Source organism: Sceloporus occidentalis, unplaced genomic scaffold, assembly GCF_023333645.1.
Source record: "Sceloporus occidentalis isolate IW3139 unplaced genomic scaffold, rSceOcc1.0.p SCAF_127, whole genome shotgun sequence".
Lineage (NCBI taxonomy): Eukaryota > Metazoa > Chordata > Lepidosauria > Squamata > Phrynosomatidae > Sceloporus > Sceloporus occidentalis.
In genome coordinates, this window is record NW_028317107.1 from 550,710 (window position 1) to 570,238 (window position 19,529).

The 19,529-nt window shown below is 45.1% G+C and overlaps 2 protein-coding genes across 2 annotated transcripts in view; one reads left to right on the top strand and one right to left on the bottom strand.

Moving 5' to 3' along the window:
- The first annotated feature begins 3,030 nt into the window (after nt 1-3,030).
- Nucleotides 3,031-10,172, top strand: LOC149281783 (proline rich transmembrane protein 1B-like). The gene is made up of 4 exons (XM_089498958.1): nt 3,031-3,040; nt 7,588-7,934; nt 8,859-8,990; nt 10,029-10,172. Exons 1-4 carry the CDS (start codon nt 3,031-3,033, stop codon nt 10,170-10,172), a joined length of 633 nt encoding a protein of 210 aa, XP_089355084.1.
- Nucleotides 10,173-12,086: 1,914 nt separating this feature from the next.
- Nucleotides 12,087-19,529, bottom strand: part of LOC149281784 (rap guanine nucleotide exchange factor 1-like) — a 30,357-nt gene continuing 22,914 nt past the window's right edge. The window contains exons 11-23 of the mRNA XM_089498947.1: nt 17,106-17,194; nt 16,693-16,816; nt 16,533-16,608; nt 15,643-15,727; nt 15,290-15,382; nt 14,750-14,938; nt 14,550-14,634; nt 14,207-14,301; nt 14,025-14,103; nt 13,505-13,606; nt 13,291-13,388; nt 12,751-12,879; nt 12,087-12,237 (exon numbers count right to left, since the gene is read on the bottom strand). Of these exons, the coding sequence (XP_089355073.1) occupies nt 12,087-12,237; nt 12,751-12,879; nt 13,291-13,388; nt 13,505-13,606; nt 14,025-14,103; nt 14,207-14,301; nt 14,550-14,634; nt 14,750-14,938; nt 15,290-15,382; nt 15,643-15,727; nt 16,533-16,608; nt 16,693-16,816; nt 17,106-17,194 (1,395 nt within the window). The remainder of the gene's footprint in view (nt 12,238-12,750; nt 12,880-13,290; nt 13,389-13,504; nt 13,607-14,024; nt 14,104-14,206; nt 14,302-14,549; nt 14,635-14,749; nt 14,939-15,289; nt 15,383-15,642; nt 15,728-16,532; nt 16,609-16,692; nt 16,817-17,105; nt 17,195-19,529) is intronic.

The window sequence follows — 19,529 nt, forward strand, 5'->3', positions numbered from 1 at the left end:
TACTATAATATGCTATAGTGTACTATACTGTACAATGCTGTACTGTAATTAGAATATTCTATTTAATATAATTTACTGTAATATACTATAGTGCACTACATTGTACTATAATGTACAATGCTATACTATAATTATATTCTATATAATATACCGTACAATAACATACTATAGTGTGCTATAATATACAATACTATCATTTATAATGTACCATAATATACTACACTATACTGTACTATAAAAAAAATATACTTTACCGTAATATACTATATTATACTATATGCTATACTGTACTATAATATAATACTATATATCATACTATACTGTACTATAATACTATATTAAACTATATTGTGCTGTACTGTGCTATCCTATATTAAACTATATAATGCACTATAATATGCTGTACTGTACTATCCTATATTAAACTATATAATGTACTATACTATAATATGCTGTACTGTACTATACTATAATCCACAATCCAGTTTCTGAATGTTTCAGAGATTGTTCCCCGATGGAAGCTGCGATCGGTGACAGAGCTGGTATAACACTTTGTCACGGAAGCCCCCGCTTGGTGCGTGACGTCGGGTTATATCCAGGTATTTGCTTGGACAGCAGACTCCATTCTTCTGCCAACAGTTGAGGTCGTTTATCTAAAAAATGGCGCTCTTTGGTTTAAAGGGGCAGCTGGTATTTGTGTACCGAGCAATCGGAGAGGCGATTGCTGCGCTTTTGTTTAACTTTGTGACCTCGACAGGGTGATTAAACTGTGCAGAGCCGCGCGTGCTGGGGACGGATGGGAAACTCTGCTCCGAGCACCAGGCCGGCACAGAATAAATACGCCTTGTCCTGGGTGCTGGTCTAGAACCCCCCTTTCAGCCTATAGACCGGACGGGCCCTGTGAAACAGACCGCTTAGCGCTATATGTGAGCAGAATGAGAAGACCTGTCCGTGAAGTCAATAAAAATAATAGTTATTAAGGGAAAGCGCGGAGATATGAATGGCAGGACATATATTTGCAGTTATATACATTATATATTCTTATATACTTTGCATTTTCCTGAACCGCTCTTCCTTACTGCACATTCCCCCCCACAACCCCTTCTTTTAAATAAAATTACAATTTGGGATTTTTTAAACACATAACTGGAACCAAAAAGAGTTCAACGATATCTGAGCTTCTATTTTAGTAAAAAACAAATTGCAAAGGATAGTCTGAGACCTTTGATCGGATTCCTATCTCTAGATTATCAGTAAAAGTAACTTTCGCTAATTACTGTCCTCCAAAGTCACCCCGAGCATTCGCAACCCTAAACCACAAACACTTGGTATGGCCCACGGCAGGACTATATTATATATTTATTTTGCTGGGGGCCGTGACATTCCCAGTCCTGGCCACCACAAGTCAAGTGGTCAACGAGGCCAATGATAGGAACAGCGGGCAATTCTGCATCTCTAAGGGTTAAATCTTTTCCATGCTATTAATGCAAAGGGTTAAAGAGGCAAATTCTCCCACTGAGCTCATTGATAGATAACACGTTGGGGGTGACAACACGTATGTGACATTGAATGCCAGATTCCAACCCCGCCACGTCCCATTTCACCAGGGAAACTGCCTAACACTGGATTACTTAATACCTCCTTCCCTCCTACCTCTATCCATAACTCCTTAAACAAAAGCCCCGCTTATGCCCGCTAATACCCCTTCCATATAAACAGCCAGCCCATCCTGCCCAGCCTCGAACTGTTTACCTCCCCACCGGAAGATTTACTTAAGAAGGATCCCAACACGTAACGCTTATTTTCTTTGGCACATTTTTTATTGTTAATTTACTTCCGATCTCTGGCCCTCAGCCTGCTTCGGAAACCTTCCCATGAGTTTTGGCAGCCTCCCTGATTGTGCACAGGTGGAATCTGAGACAATGGCAGGGCCGCGGTTATACCTCAACCTTTTCCTGGTGGCTTAGCGGGGATAGGTAAAGTGTCTGTACGAGGACACCGGTGTCCGTGGCAAGGTTTGGAGCGGGTGGACATCTACTGGACCACAGTCAATGTCCACCCCGAGCGATGTAGGTGCCGACCCCCCATGGGTTAGAGTTGGGTTCAACTAGACAGGTTACCCGAGAAGAAACCATCCAGAAACCAGTCCAGAGATCGCCACCAGGGGCCCAACATGTGCTCTAACAGATCACACATCATTGATGTATATGTAACACTATCAACTTATTTCGGTGAGCAAACACGTATATATTTTAAGGGAACCTGTGGAATTCTATAAAGGTTCCTTTCTAGCCCTGGTTGGGGACTCCTTAAATTATATCTGTGGGTTGCCCACCTGGCTACTAATTACCTGCTGATCCATAGAAAGGAGAGGCAACTTTGACTTGTTAGCCTACAGATCACATAATCCTCGGCCAAATAGTGTTGGGTTAAGCATGGTGGAAGTTAAAGCCTGATAAGAACTTTATCTACTGGGTATCAATGCCTCTTATCTGCCCAGGGTTCGCGAGATACCCCAGCTGAACACGGTACAAAGCTCCCGTCTGATCCATTCATAGCCTTTGAACCATTAAGCCATTGAGGAACTGGTACTGCCAGCTTTCTCGGGGAAAACCGCACCATGAGCCCATCTCCTATTTGCACAGCCGTCCGCAAACAGGTTTGTCAATTATTAATGAGGCAACTCAGCCAGGAAAACTGAGACTGCAGGGAGGGAGGGAAAGGGAGGAGAGAGGACAAGAGAGAGAGAAGATCAGCAGGGAAGGAAAGGTGTGAGCGTGCCTAGAAAGACAGGCAGCAGAGCGCCCGAGAGGAGGACAACTACATCACTTTGGGGGGCTAGTAATGGTCAACAAAGATGAGAAGCAGGGAAGGTAGATAAGAGGACGGTGAAGGAGAAGAAGCCTACAAAACTCATGACGAAGGGACATTAAGGAGACCACCAGAGTCAAGACACCAACTCCTAGAAGAGGAATCGCAGGATTTTGACCCGTCTCCTCAGGGACCACTGTCGTGGGACATTGTTAGGTCATGGCTACAGGTAAGTGCGGAGCCCAGTCCTCCGAGATACCACACCATCATATTATATTACCAACACACAGAATGAACATACAGAGCCTTACCCAGTCTGAAAGGCAATTACTTTAACCCCGGGCCTGAGTAGAAAGTCCCCATATTAGAGGGTACAGTTTCAGTGCTCTTTTATACTTCCACCTCTGACTTAAGACGTGGTCCTGTAATGTATCCCATGGAACGAGCAGCGGCGCCTGGTTAAATTGCGCTCGTGTCTTTCTTTTTCTGGTTATAAACTTTAGCATTATAGCTGAAATTGTTTCTTATCGTTAGAAGAACCAGCATACAAGGTCCAAATAACTTATAGCCAAAAGCGTGAATATTTACCAACCGAAAAAATAGACGGTCCCTGTGCTCAAAGCAACTTGGTCTACGATGAGACAGAAATGTTTCGGAATGGAAACGCATTACATTACCTGCTGATTGATCTTTCCGAGTAGCTGATGTGAGTCACAGGTTTCGGATATTGAGTCACCGGAAGGTTCTCTAGAAGTTCCGAGCGGACTTTGTGTTTTCTTTATTAGGGACGTTTGGAAGGGAATCGGAGAACGGACTTTGGGAGTTTACCGTGATGAAATGCTACGGTTTGGTCGTTTGATTTGTTTCCAGCCTATGTCTGCGTTGGGGGAGGTAAAGGCTGTTATGTTTGTACGCTCCAATCGTTGGGATTGCACACCAGTTTTAGTTACAGAATTACAAAGATCAGGTGTGCCCGACACCCGCGAGATAAAGGTTTTATACGTTTCGGTATCCAGTTCCTATACTGCACTCGGCAGCTCTATGGCAACTCAGATCGGTCACATGACATTAACTCATACATGCCCATAGAAGGTGACGTTAAGAGCACTATCTTCTCAAAAGGACTGAGAAGAACCTTAAGGATCTGTGAAGTAGACGAAAACCCCTGTGTGAGACCCAGATCTGCAGCTCCTATGAAACCACTTCATCTGCTCGTATCATAGAGCCAGCATTGTGTCCTATAGGTTAACGAACCTGGCGATGTCACACTTGCCCCTGAAGTTAATTGATGAGTTACGCCGAGTATCAATTCATCAGCGAGTGAGAACGTATTCAGCGATTAGAGGAGGCAAGCTGGGTTTCTCTCCAGCAGCTGAAGAATAACTAATACCATGACCGTCGTCAATGCTTTAGAGAGAGGACCACAGAAGACATAGGTCATTAAAGAATGATAATGATCGTAACACAAGAGGAAAGGGGGGAGAGAGAGAGAGAGACTGCTACGAGAGGACGAGGAATGTAAACTAGTTTGTAATGTGCGAGTGGTGAAGGTGTAGGAGGGGGAGTGTAGTAAAGAGAGAGAAAAGGCAGGAGTAGAATGTTGGGGAAACCGAGGGAGGTCTAAGTGTTGGAGAGACAGAAAAGAAGGGTGTTGGAACCGGAAAGCTCAGGGCATAGTAATGGAGATAGAAAGGGTAGAAAGAAGTGATGGGTTAAGAGGGCCAAGGGCAGAGGCCATGTTTTGGGTCAAGTGTCAGGCATTATGAGGCTAGAGGCACATTTTATGAGCATCTGAAAGAGAGAGGCTAAGGGTTTGTTGTATGAGTGTCGGGGGTACAGAGGCTAAGGGTTCGTTGTGTGAGTGTTGGGGATACAGAGGCTAAGTGTTCATTGTGTGAGTGTTGGGGATACAGAGGCTAAGGGTTCGTTGTATGAGTGTCGGGGGTACAGAGGCTAAGGGTTCGTTGTGTGAGTGTTGGGGATACAGAGGCTAAGGGTTCATTGTGTGAGTGTCGGGGGTACAGAGGCTAAGGGTTCGTTGTGTGAGTGTTGGGGATACAGAGGCTAAGGGTTCATTGTGTGAGTGTCGGGGGTACAGAGGCTAAGGGTTTCTGTGTTTTTTTCTAAAACTTCTTAAGATTTATTTGCTTAGCTCGAGACCTTCATTAGCGAGATGGTCCCCCTGGGAGATTAAAACAGAGGCTTTCTATTGTTTTGCTATATATATATATATATATATATAGTACACTTTGTTATTAGACTTGTAAATCTTTAACACATATAAAGTAGTCAAAACATTCTATTTCAGTAAAATACTGTCTTGAAAACGTTTTTTGTTTTTTTTTTATACATTATTATTATTGATCGGTTCTAATAATTAAACCTAGGTGGATGTTGTCGTTTTATTCCCGTTAGGTTGAATCCTGTTTTATTTTATGGTTTTCTCACAGCTTTAATGCTCAGCATTATTCTATTCACGTAGTGAGGTCACTTTTTAAATAAATAAACGTTGTCAGGAACGCCGCTATCTCCAAAGCCATTTGATTTCATCTTGTTTGTCCCAATACACGTGAATGTTTATCAAAATAAATGTGCTGGTTAATGAATATTAGGTAAGAGATCTGAAAATGGTATAAGATATCAAAGAGCCAGTTCTATGCCGGGCAAAGTTCACGCCGTATGCAGATAATATAGTATTCCAATAAATAACCGGCAGACATTTTAAAGGGACAGTCACACGTCCCAACGAGCTTAAACACAATCTTGGTAGATCCAGTCATTTAACCATTTAACTCCATTTTGGTTGTTTTTCTGGAGACCTGGATGGACCGGTGGGTATAAAGGATAGGCTGCTTGGTCATCTGACTGTCCGAGGGTCTTGGATCCAGCCGGATCGGTCTTGGACTAGCCATCAGGAAGACCGGGCAAATGTCCGGTTGACTGGTTCCAGATGGTATTGGCCATTTAAACCCTTGCTGCCACGTGTGGTCGCCATCACATGCACGCCATTTATCAGCCGCTGGCCTTAAAGCGCCATACCTGCTTTTCTTCCCCAGTCCGGCTCTGGGGCGAGCCTGTCCTGATGCGGCACCAGCTTTCCATCTCTCATCCGCGTGATCTCTTAAAAGGTTTTTTTCCCCTCTCATTCGCAAAGCAGCATTGTTGCCGAAATGTGTCTGCATGCATAAAAAGACGAGAGAGCGCCTCTTCCGAAAAGTCTATTATAAATTATTCAGTCGCTTCCGAGGGTCCCTGCCAGAGAAAGGAGCACTCCTGGCTCCGTCTGCATTTTAAAACTATTACTGTAAACGTTAATTCAACAGAATGTACAGAAAAAGCAAGAAGAGATAAAAACTCATCAATAGCCATTAGGTTTATTATAATGTGGTTTTTAGAACTCACAACAATACTCAGTCTCAAAAACAATAATTACGGTGTTTTTTTTCCTGCATTTTTTTCAAGATTGGTTTTATTTGAAGGTATGAATGGTTGCATCGACGTTCCATCAGAACTTAATGTTGTATTTAAATTCCAGGCAGGCAAAAGAATAAAGTGTTGTAAAAAGTGTTGCTGGGTGCTGGGTTGTATGGCCGGCGGCATTAATAGCAGGAAGAGGGATTCTGCCACTTTACAGATCTCTACAGACCTCACCTAGAGTATTGGGGGCAGTTCTGGAGACGCCTAGAGTATTGGGGGCAGTTCTGGAGACCCCATATCCAGAAAGATATTGGGATATTGAAGAGAGTTCAGAGGGGGGGCGATGAAAGCGGTGAATGGTTTGCAGGAAAAAAATCATCAGAAGACTAAGGGATCCTAATGTCGGGCTTAGGGGAGAGAAGAGAGAAAACTAGAGAATCAGTGGCTTAGATGTAATGTAAACAAGTTTAACGTACCAGAGGGTGGTAGATAAGTGGAATAGCCTCTCAGGAGAAGTGGTAGAGGCTAATAAAGGGAATGAAGTTAAGCATGCATGGGATCGGCATACGGCTCCTGAATCTAAGATGAGACCAACGACTAAGGTTTGAGTCTTTACAGCAGGAAAAACGGGAGACTAGACGGGGGCCGAATTGGTCTTTGGACTGATGTTCCAAAAACACAAAAGCAAATGAAACTACAACAGAGACCAAGAAACATTATACTCAGCCCGACGCATTTCACGTGGGTCCAGGCTTAAACATTTATGTATCACGCTGCTTTGAACGTTAACAGGTAAGCCTGGGTGGCGTGAAACACGTCAGCCGCGTCCACCCCATGACTTGGTCTCAGTCAGGCGGTCACCTGGAGTCTGTTGGCTATTATGGTCTGTTGGTTGAAATGGACTTACTTGGGACTTCTTCCTCTACTTCCATGCAACATCCAAGTCGAATTCATAAGAATTGTCTGTTAGATGGGCTAATATCAGACTTTTCAAGCTACAATTTCTTTTATCTGCATTGTATTCTAGACAGGTTCTGTGGCCATATGTAAAAGCGGATATAGGTTAAAAAATATTAAACTGGTGCCCACCATTCTTCAGCTCGTAGGAGGTCCATGGGTAAAAAGTCCTCTCACCAAACCTTCTTCCAAAGTTTGCCATTTTGTAGCTACACATAGCAGGAAAAATAGAACTGATTGATGGAAAAGTATTATATGTACCGTCCCGGTGTAGATTAAGATGGTTCATTTATGTAAAGATCATTGTAAATGGTATAAAGAGCATATATGGTACAATGAGATATACCATATTGTCATTATTTGCATGATTCTGCCCATATTGATTTTATGCTGTCTTAGCAGCTGAGGAGTTTGGAATCCTGCAAGATGGCGAAAGAAGAGCCGTTGAGGCCGGCCCTCCACCAGCCACTTGGATGGACCCCACAGCCAACCCTCCACCGGACAGAATTACGGATGGAAGCATCCAGCCCAAGGACAGCTCGGAGGAACCCAAGGGAGTTGAAAACACCGGCTTTATTGGAGATCCTCCACCATACTCTCCTCCAGACCCAAAGATCGCTCATCTGCTCTACCCAGAGTATCAGCCCAACTTCTCAGGCCAAGTGCCAGTGCTGTACCAGCCGGGACCCACAATGCAGAATGTGTTCTCCCACCATAACGTGCCGCCAGGATCCTATCCCTATATCATTGTAAGCAATTTTCACCTTTGGACTTCACAGGCGTCTTGAAAACCAACCTAGCCCGTTCCCTTATACATCTTAAAGATGCTACAAAATAAGAAGCTGTTCAGCACATACCTTCAACCCGAACACAGCTCCGTTCCCATAGCTTTTGATTCTGACGCACGGCCCCCCATAACACAATATTCACAGAATACTTAAGCACAAAGGGTTCAAGATTTTTTTTTTATCTTTCTGGCCTTGCCTGTTCCTCTGGATAGAGAGTTCTCTCTGGGGAAACAAAAAAAGAAATAAGATATTTGGAAGTCCAATTTAGGAGTCTCTTGTTCAAGCGCGTTGTAAATTATTGATGCCCGGATAATTGGCTGCCGACGCGGGCTTTTAGAAAGCTAAAAACAAGGGCATTCGGGACGATCTCCAGACGTAACCCTTTAAACTGACTAGAACCCGTATAAATTACAGATCCACGTATAAAATAAAAGGCACTAAGAGAGGGGGTGCAGATAGTACGTGAGAATGCCGCGGCCTGGAAGCAATCAGATTGCCCATTCTCTGTTGATTTAGATCCAGACACATCTTTGGCTTCAGTTTAAAGTAATCGGGGGGGGGGGGGGACATTCATGGTCACCCGATTTCCAGTGAACTCGGACTCTCTTTGCAAACACGTTGTATACGTTTCACTTGAGTTCCATCCCCGTTCATATGAAATCATACCAACAGCCTTTGGGAAGCCACCGCCTAAAGGTCATACTGCATCCATATCAGCATCTCCTAAAGTTTAAGTTCCCATAGGTACCATCTGCCTTAAGTCTCCCTCGATGTTGAGGAACTGGTGACCGGTCCAACATTCCAAGCTCATGGCATTAGGCCGTGAACCTTGGGTTCCTCGCTCACCTCCATTAATATGGCGCCTTCCCCTGTTCTCTCCTGCAGAACGATGGCTCCACGGGATTACCCCCTCATCGACCTGAAGTGAGGACAAAGGACTACATGGTGGAGTCTGTGCTGGTCATGATCTTCTGCTGCTTCCTATCAGGGATCATAGCCGTGGTATACTCGCACGAGGTGAGACGACGTCTCGAGCAGCTGGACAAGCAATCGGTCCAGTACATTTCTGTATGAATAGGATTGCAAGGAAGACGGATCTGCTGACTTCCATGCTAAAAAGGCACGAATGCCCAGATTTAGTTTATTCCTCCTTTCCCCCCCCCTAGAAACACTGCATGTTTCTGGGGAGAAAAAAAAAAAAAAAAAAAAAAGATATAGACAGAACGAAAACAGCACACAGGAGGAAGAGAAAAGGGAATTTTCTTTCCAGCACAGGGCGCGACTTTAACTTATCCGGCATAATAAATCCACCCCGCAATAAAACAGCTTGTAAAAGGCTCTGTATACATAGCGACTCCAAACAGCTTTATCGCTAAAGCCGCGTTGCTTAACCTCGCCGCTATTTATTGGGACAAATCTATTAAAGGGTCAATGATCCCACAGCAAAGAATAACTCCGCCATTTCCATCATTTTAATTGCCCAATAATAATATTCCATTTAAACACAGCCTATATGGTAGCGATTTTTAGATGAATACGTAAACCCTTTCAATCTTAATGCTTTTAAGCAAATTGCACTCTAAATGTTTTTAACCTTTTATTGATTTTTTATTTTATGTATAGGATCTACTCAAAGGCACAAAAATCCTAGGCAAAAAAAAAAAAAACAGGCTTTACATTTTACATAATGTTTCGTAACGGTTTTTTTTCAGGAGCTTTCACTGCTTCTGTATTGTATTTTTTTTTTGTGTTCCGTGAGTTTACCCCTAGGTTTTTTTGGGGGTATTTAAGCGTAATCTTACCTTCCTCCAGCTTCCTCATGTTATGGGTCATGCAAATAAACCCAGTAGGTCCGGAGTATTGCGGTACTGGTCCAACGCCAAACCCAATGGTAACATAAGCTGGGTTTAGGTGGTGACCTCAGAAAGGGGAAAGGTCGACCACGGTGTTCCTCAAAAATAAAAAGCATACGTGTTAATGTTATAGGGAAAACATGGCGCGTCAAAGCATGTTGGTTCACGTCTCACCTCTCTCCGACCTCTCCATCTCTTTCAGACTCGGACGGCTCTCAGCAGAGGGGACGTCGTCCAGGCCCAGGAAGCTTCCCGCAAAGCTCGGTCCCTCGTTCTTTTCAGCCTGCTTTTTGGAGTCTTCGTGTCGGTCAGCTGGATAATATACGTGGTTGTGGCTATTTTCTAACGTTTGGGAGAAGAATTCTCGGAAGCTCGGACTCGCGTTGCTCTTATGGTGATTTTCACCCGGTCGCTGCCAGGGCTTACAAGGAAGCCACGTCTTCATTTTCAACAAATTGCTTCCATTCCGTGGCATCGCTTAGAACCTCAAGAACGGTGCAGCTCCAACCTACAAAATTAAACGTTTTGTTCTTCTAGTGTAAGATAGGTAATCAGCAGGTGAGGGAGTACCAGCGCCGGCTTTCTCGCCCGCTCCTCACCATGTTTTTAGTCCTGTATTGGGGGCACCGAGATAAAAATTAAGATGTAGAGCCGATAACCAAAGCCACCAAAGTTGACATGGGGTCTTTCTGGAAGCATCTGGGAGGCACCAAGCACTATAGACTATGCAAGACGTGGACTGGCATATCCAACAAAGAAAAATGCATTCAACCTGGACAACCACACTCAGTATCTACAATCTATCAAAACCCCCTAGAATGGGTCTATGCAAGACAATAAAAAAAAAATCTTATAGAGATAATTCCGTTGATTAGGTACCGCAAAAGGTACGCGTGTATTTATATGTACAGAGGACATTTAAGTAAAAATAAAATATTGTTTTTTAAATTTATCACCTGAGTATTTTAATCAGCGGCTGCAGTCATTTTTCACATTGCACGGAGGAGGGATTTTCGGAGTATATTCGCCATTGGGGGGAGACGCTACCAGACAAAGCACTCAACTCACTGAGTGTTATCTCTATACTCAAGTCACCAGTTATTTTCCCTGAGAAGTCTCATACTTATCTATTTGTAAATTAATCTGGGTGTAAACTAGCAAAATCAAGCTACTTCTCATGTCCTGTTTGCCTGCCGTACACGCTGTATAAACCGATGAATCTTTCCTCCTTTCTGTGTGTTTCTTGCTTATGTGCTGTAGATATTTCTTTTTTTTCCAGCTATAAAAAAAATTGTATTATTAATTTATCAAAAAAACGACCGATGTTGGGAGCTTCATTTCAGAATCCGAAGTAACAAACCGCGTTCCGATTCTTACGTTCAAAACGACTCTAGGGTGAGAAGCCCAATCACTAAAAGGCCGGACGATATGAAATAGACGGAGGTTAGAAAGTAGAACCTTCTCATTTGTTAGAGACAATGGAGTTCCAAGAGCCTTAGCTTGCCCTATTTTCATTTGTATTCGGTTATGGTCGTATCGAAAATACTCAGTCCAGAGGCGGTTCATCAAGTGGCGGAGAGTTTCTCCAAATACGCCATTTGTTGGTTACGTTCCGAAGCTTGCTTTGTAGGCTTCGAAAGCAAGCGACTTAAGGAGTTTCCACCAATTTCCACACACAGAGGTTTATTTTCTGGGCTTTTTATTATTATTCCGGTATGTACATTTCACTCCCAGTCATGCAAGAGCATAAAAAAAATATATATCATACATATCACATTAAAGCTCCCTCCCTCCTAGAACAGAATACTGATATTTACAGGAGCCACAAGAGCTCTCTGCTGGGGAGGGAATGTAATGGTAGGGGGGGGGGGGGGGGAATGACCCAAAACACGCAAAATAAAATACAAAAATAACTGGGAAATGTGCGATTGTAAAGTTTTTTCTTTGTTATGTCGGGTTTTTTTTTGTCTCGTTCGTTTATGTCAGTTACTGTCCAAATAGTTTGGGTGACTCTTTAGTCACACCAAAAACACCAAGCAGAAGACAATGAAGACCATCCCGACGCGGCACGGCTCTGTCCATCCTCGATTGCACAAATGATTTGGGGGGGGGGGTCTTCAGGAAGAGTCCTCCAAGAGACGGCGATAAGAATCCGTAAACAACGAGTCTCTTGGACGTCTTCTATGGTTTCTGCTTGGCGGCCTCCCACCCGCGTCGTGGACGTTGCCCACCCTTCTTCTTCAGTCCCACCTACTTGCACTTAAGTTTTCTCTTCTCTCTCTGTTTTTCTCCTCGTGATGTTGCGCGGCTTAATTTTCAAGGACAGCTCCCACAAAGCCTCCTCGGCCAGGTGGTCGCTGAAGTCATTAAAGAAAGAGATGATTTCCTCGTTTCTGCGGATCTCGTAATGTCTGTCGGAAACAGAAGAAGATTCATAGAGAGGGAAAGCGATACGGCAGACTATCCGTGCGTGGTGGGGGGGGGGGTTTCTGCGGCACTATAGAAGACGACTACACAAAACTACACGCAATGACACCGCACACGGAAAAACGTCAGACCTGGGTTTCTATTTTCACCAGACATAAGTGTTCACAGTTACATTATTTCAGCAAACACTTATTAGTTATCAATTTAAGGATACTGTTATACATTTCAATAAACGCATGGCAAGGGTAAGAGATGGACCCTGAGCGGTTAATCAAAGTCTTTGAAGACTGGGTAGTGTCTAAAGCAAATTCTATAATAGCCTGGGGTTCTCCAAATAATATACCTACGGTAGGCTGCCATCAATAAATAATGAATAAAGGATGAAGCCAAGCCGGGAGAGAAATTAAGACAAATATCGGAGAAGTAGCAAGCAAGCACTTCCCAACAAATCCCACCAAAGAAAAAGGTTTGATTAAAAGTGCAGGGAATGAACTCACATCTGCTGGAAGCGTCTCATACTGTCCAGGATATTAAACTGCTGCCACCGTTTGGAAAAGTTCACTTTGCCATCAATGTAGTCTGGGTTACCCAGATGTACAAAGGTGAGGTCCTGTAAGATCAAGCCCCTGCAAGAAAGACGAAGGAAATCTTACATAAGACACTCTGTCAGCCTCTCAAAAGGTTTTTTTTGGGACCATTTTTTTCCCCAATGAAGAAGACAAACCTGAAACCCCGGCACTAAAATACATTCGCAAAGTATTAACTATATTAATATATTAAAAACCTAAAAGAGAAAAATATTTCTGCCTCGGATATCTAGGACACGCACTTTTTATTTGCTTTCATAGACAGAAGTCGTAGCAATGGAAGCCACTTGACAATTTTTGTTACGCAGCTCCGGCAGATTCCGTGCTCCTTAATATGCGCTTAGAGGCTAGCGTGACTATACGTTAAACCGTCTCCTCAGTGGGTAAGACCTACGTTTTAAATACATCTGTTAGACAGAACGCGAGGGTAAAACGGCTGAAACCACTCACAGGTAAGGTATACACGGAGGCTCCACTTCGGAAAGCGCTGCTCTGTAGGCTCGGAACGAGGACGAGCTGTCGATCAGAGTGCAGTATTCGGCCAGGCCCTGCGAAGAATAAAACACACACGGTGTAGAACACCTGCGCTGACAGGTAGAATCCGCCGTCCAGGAGCGGCGCTCACAGGTAGAATCCGCCGTCCAGGAGCGGCACTCACACTCACCTCCGATGTCTGTTTCTGCCACTCCAGCCTGCGGATGGGAGCGGAGTCGAGCGCGGACAGGATCGCCAGGTAGGAGTTGAAATTGTTCAGTTTCCTCAGGTGCTGTAGTGAGAAAAAAAGATGGAAGTGAAACGAAAAAAGTACCAACCAGAGGAGGAATAGCTACTCGCTACCCCTCAACTCTCTGAGGACCTGTAATACCCCCTAAGGTGCTGAATCTGGATGTGGAGAATTTGCTTACATGAAGCAGGTTTTTTTCTGAATTAGGGTGTTTGGAATAAAATACGTTGAGTTGGACGTACAAGACGTCGGCAGCTCTCCATCTAGACTAAAAGTCACGTTTCCACGGTTAGCACGAGACAATCGACATAAGGAACATCTCCCACGAGGCAGACGCAAACGATTTAAGGTATCGTCGCTCCTGAAGTCTAAAGGCGCAGGTAGAGGCTACACAAAGATCATATTTTATCTCGCTGTTCAGTAACCAACATTACACAGCGAGTCGTCCTCTATCTCTCACCTTCATGATTTTGATGAATTTAAGCAGCAATCTCTCGCGGTCCTGGGCCTTCTCCTGCAGCATGATGATTGACCGGACCCTGGGTGGGAGCAGACCTGTTACTATATGGCGAGCTCCAAGCGCGCTGCTCTTACGAAGGCAAAAGCCTCCTGCGGTTAGCGCGTGCTTACAGACCCCCTTACCAATAGGACATGTTGTTAAAGTGCTCTGTAAACTGTGTCAGATTCGGGCTCTTCTCTTCATTTTGCTCTTTGGCCCAGAGCAGGACCTCGGGGATCTAAAAGGATAAAGATAAGGACACTAAAGACCAGGAATAAGTCCTTAGATGTGAGGTACACTGTGCAGGGTGCTTGCATTCATCTGACGTACACAGAGGAAATCTGCAGCAAAAAAGCAACCAAAAAAATGACTTTTGCTGGTGTCAGGAATTTATATTAAAAGTAAAGGAAGCGGACCGCTCGCTTTATATGGCTGACGAACAGCAGTAGCCATTCTGTACCCCCAAAGCTTGGAATCTGCCCCTACCTCTATCTTGTAGAAGAGTTCGGCATCCAGCAGGGTCAGCTGCTCAGCGATTTCATGGCTGTGAAAATCGTGCAGGGTCCCTGGTCTGTGATGGAGAGAAGAGAACATTTACAGGTTTGAGGGTCCCGTCGGTAAAGCTCCTAATGTTTACGTGGTACGTGGCGCCCTGGTGGTTATGTACAGCGATCGGCGGCACTTACCTTGCAGCCACCCCCCTGGCAGCCAGAGGCTTCGGGACAGAGTTGGCATCGGCCAACATCCTCTTGTTCTCCACTTTTGCTAAAATGTTCTTTCTAAGCACGCGCGCCAGGCTCAGCTCTCCCTTACACACCAGACGGAAAACGAGTTCCATCAATAGCTTCAGGATCTCCTCGGTCAGCTCCACCAAGCTGGAGTATAGGAGAGAAAAGGCAGGGTCACAATAGCGAGCAGAGATTGATTAACGACAACATAAACAAGAAATGAATCAATAACACGACCTCTACTGTCTACGTGGGTACCACATACCTCCCAACAGTCTCGATTCTCACAGGCTGGTCGGGGAGATCCTCTGATCTCCCATGACCGGCTGAGTCGGCTGTGAAATCAATGCAGTTTTGTGCTGTTGAAGCACAGACCTCCATTGAAGCTCACATTCAGTTATAGGAGGCAGCATGATTTATTTATTTTGGGGGGGGGGGGTGCAGAAAAAGATTTATCCAGACAGATTTCCCTTTGTAACAGGTAGACATATTGCTTACCATAACTCGTCCACAACTCTCACCAACACAAAGAAGGTGTTCTTGCTCACGCGCTGCTTGAAAGTGTCTTGGAAGTGACAGAACCTCTCATATGTTGGAATTGGGTTAAAGAACACATTCAGTGAAGTCATTTGCAGAGGGTCATTCACAGGACATACAGCAGGGGGCAGCAGACCGACTCAAAGAGCCCGAAGCGGACAGTCATCTGTTCCACTACGGCCCCCATTTAAAAAGAACAGGGATGACCCCCACCCATCATTTACTAGTCTCAATGTACCGGATCCAAGATGGGCTGGAAAGGAACCCATTGGAACCCCTAAGCGAAAAATGCGCAGTTAACCCTTAAAGGATATCTGTACTGAAGCTTCTGTATAAGCTCTTCTGGGGAAATAAAGGTCCGGTAGGTAGTCAGGAAGGCTTCACAATACAGAACCAGATCTGCAGGAGACACAACCACGTCATGAAACACAGAATACAAAAAATAAACAGCCGCTATCATCGAAGTCTCTCCTACGGGTCATAAAACGCAAAAAAGAGACTTGTTCAACAAGCATAGTATCAAAAGATTTAAATTAAATGAATTCCTTGGTTAAAGGAACACCCTGCGATCACAGCTGCTTTGAAATCATATGAAGGCAAGTCACCCTCCTTTAAAGGGTTAAACGCTAGGCTGTCGGTATTTCCATAACAAGCGATGACATCAGCGGTAACAGCCTGGGGGGATTTCAATGTTATTTCACTGGATAACGTATTACATCAATACATCAGCAGAATGACACGAGGCGCGCCCAAAACTTGGAACAAATATTTCAGCGCCTGCGAGGGATATTCTATTACAGAGCGCATGAAGAAAGGGACTTCCGCTGTTTCGTTTTAGCCAAGTCCTAATTTACTGCTGAAATATGGGCTTAGATATTTTTTATAGGCAGCAGAAGTAAAAAAAAAAAACAAAAAAAAAAACCATGATTTTTTTTTTTGTAAAATATACTGAACGTCTGTCACTCCTGTATAAAGCTTTCATTCATCCGCACAAGCAAGCAAAGTCGTCGCTTTGCGGCAAACCAAATATCTGGGTCTTAACCCCCCTTTCCCGAGTGGGGCAATCAAACTATTAAATGGGAAAAGATGTGAAAGTCTCTACCAAAATAAAATAAAACAAATTTAGCCCCGTGAGGTTTGGAAACAGGGGTAGGTAAATAATGCGACAGCCGACTGGACTAGAGATGTTGGATTCCCAACCCACCTTTACGATCCGTCTCTGTGGCGTGGACCAGTAAGATATCGCCGGAGCCTCCTCTCACGTCCGGTCCGTCATCTCCCTGTGTAAACAAAGGACAGGCCCGGTGAAGGTTAGCCCACGACCCGGGATGAACCCCCCCAGCTTCCCGTTAAAGGTGCCTCACCTCCTGCTTCAGGGTCAGCTTGGCCATGATTTCGTTGTGATCGACGAGGGACAGTTCGTCGGTCTCTTCGCCCTCCTCTGCCTTCTCTTGGTTGTCGTCCTGTCCATCTGGGGACTTTGGTGGCCTGAGAGGAGACAGAAGAATGAAACCAAAAAATGTACGCTGCCCGAGAACCTGGCAATACACAACTTCCAAACTGGTAACTTCTGACGAGGAGGTGGAAACTGAGGTTTGGAAAACAGTAAGAGAAAAACGGACCCATTGATCCGGCCAGCGGAGCATCACTTCTCATATACAGCAGAAGGGCTCTGATGGGGTTTGCTGGATCTTCCACCCTTGACTTATTGGGGGGTCTTTACACATTTTGCTTCAAAGCAGCATGACCACGGTATGTTTCAGCACAGATCACTTACCTCTCCATAGCTTCGTGGCCATCTATGCCAGGGATACAGGGCTGCGATGAGGGGCCGCACTGGTGGCCGTCATTCCCCAAAGGCGTTTCCTGAGGGAACGTTCAAACCAGAAATGTAATTTCACCGCATTTCACTAAAACTCCCTTCCATGGACAACGGGACCTGCCTGAGACCCGAGGGAGACCCTTTAGCACTAATCTACCTAAAAATAAGCCGGTGTACAAACGACTAAATAATTAGAGTCTATTCAAAGACCTGGATGGTGTCGACATCTCACGCCAAGAAGAAAGTCAAATGGAATGAAAGTGAACTTGGCAGAAACCAGGTGATACCTTCTGTTCTACCGATTATTTATAAGCAGCAGGTCTCCATCAGCCTAAACGCTAAGCTTTGTTACTCAAAATTAATTGGCAGCCACTGTTCACAGATGATGACATAAGACGGCACATTATACGACACGGAATACGCAGAGCGACACATGTCGGGTGTTTTGCTTCAGAAATGGCAGCGGGGGGGGGGGGGGGCACACTTGTAAGTCACAGCGGGAAGTGGGAAAAAAGCAATGACGAGCCATGTTTGGAGCCGAGATGATAGAAAAGCAAGGGACGGTCCATCAGTCTCTTCTGGATTGTGTTAGAAAATTGGAGGGGGGGGGGGGGATTATAAATAGACAACTTGCTGAGAAATCAGATAGTTCTGGTTAAAGCCGGAAATTAACATCGCGGTTGGGCTGGGAAGTCGAAGTGAAACAGGAAGGGAGTTAATGACACAGATCTTTACACGTCCGTGTGAGCGATGTTTGGGTCGGCGGAAACCAGCGAATCCATCCTTACTTCTTATTCTACGCAGCAAGGTACCAAAAAAAAAAAAGGTTTCTCCAACCGGACCCCTGTCTTCCAGAACCGCCGTGTAATAAAGACATATTTAACGGGAGAGGGGGAGACACCCCACATACATGTGAGATCTTAACCGCAATACCTTGCTATCCTATTGGTTAGTACGGAGGGAGCAGAGCGTTTAGCGGACATGCGGCCCCCGCGGACCAGCGCAGCAGGAAGGTCGGAGGGGCTTGCGTCTAGTATTTCCGAGCATGCAGCTGGTAAGGTCCGACTTTTAAAAATCCCGCTGCACGCCCCCGGCTGCGCCCCTACTTACGCACGGAGGGAGCACTCCATTGCTTTGCCCGGAGGAGTAACTGTTGATGTATTCACCGGTCTCCTCACCGGCATTTTCATTCTACGTTGGGAAGAAGCAGGAGATTTATAGCGGCCGTGTCCGTACAACGCACCACGGCCGATATTTTCTTTATTAACCCATGTTTTTATCTTTTTTTAAACCGAAGCCAAGCTAAAGTCTTCTGTCGGAAGCAGAGAGTGTGTGTTGGTCTAGGACAGGTAACGCATATTATTAAAAAAAAGACAGAACGTCCCAAAAGATCACATTTTACGTAAAAATACATGATTTTTTTCATGTTAATTATTACACTTCTGGACCCAGCGGAGGAGCGAATCCAGAACAGACAGGCAGCTTTTCTGCAAAAAAAACTGCAGAACCGACCACAGCTTCCTCGCACATTTTTTTTGTATTTTGACGTATCTATTGTCAATACAAAAAAAGTGTATTTTCAGCTAAAGGAAGCCTGTAACATGCAAATGATTTCAAATAAAAAAAAAATGCAAATATGGAATGGGGAAACCATCACAATAAACCAAAATCCTGAATATCACCTAAAAAGCGATGGGTATTTTTATTTAAATAAAAGTCATTTTTTTGGCACCTTGCTGCGAGATTCCGACGTCTAGCCAAAGGTTACGGCATGAAAGCAAACACAAGCAACACGCGGGGTAAGACACGTTCACAAGGGCCGAGCAATGGACACAGAAGCAAAAGCGGGGTGGCGGGAATGACGGACGGACAGAAGCTGGACTCGCCATTCACAAATGACCCATTAACGCCTATGGGCGAGATCCCTCCTGTTCTCACCGCTGAAGACTGGAGAGAGCCGGAGAGAGGGGGCTCGAAGGGAAGGCAGGCAGAAGGGGTCCCGCAGGAGCTGCCGCTCTGAGAGGGGGGTAGGGGAGGGCAGAAAGGGGCTGGGGGTGCAGATTCCGCTAGCACTGGGGAGTAGGGAGAGGGGTAGAAGACGGCAGGGCCGAGCACGGGAAGGGCAGGAGCCTGGCAGGGAGGGACGAAATCTTGGGAGTAGGAACGGAAAACTGACTTGTACTGGGGGTGAGGGGTGGAGGGCAAGAAAAAAGGGAGAGGGAGAGAGAAACAGGAAGAGGTAAAAAAAAGGAAAAGCAAGATTAGTGTAAAAGCAGTTTAGTCGCCGACACAGAAGGAACGTTATCAACACAAGGGCGGCTAGCATGGCCCGAAAGGCATCAGGCAGGCGTTAAGCTCGGGAGCCGTGTGCCGTTTGGT

Bases quoted from the DNA above. Each gene is read 5' to 3' on its own strand.
- LOC149281783 (XM_089498958.1), top strand. The intron at 7,935-8,858 runs GTAAGCAATTTT...TCTCTCCTGCAG, and splicing joins GATCCTATCCCTATATCATT to AACGATGGCTCCACGGGATT. The intron at 8,991-10,028 runs GTGAGACGACGT...CATCTCTTTCAG, and splicing joins CCGTGGTATACTCGCACGAG to ACTCGGACGGCTCTCAGCAG.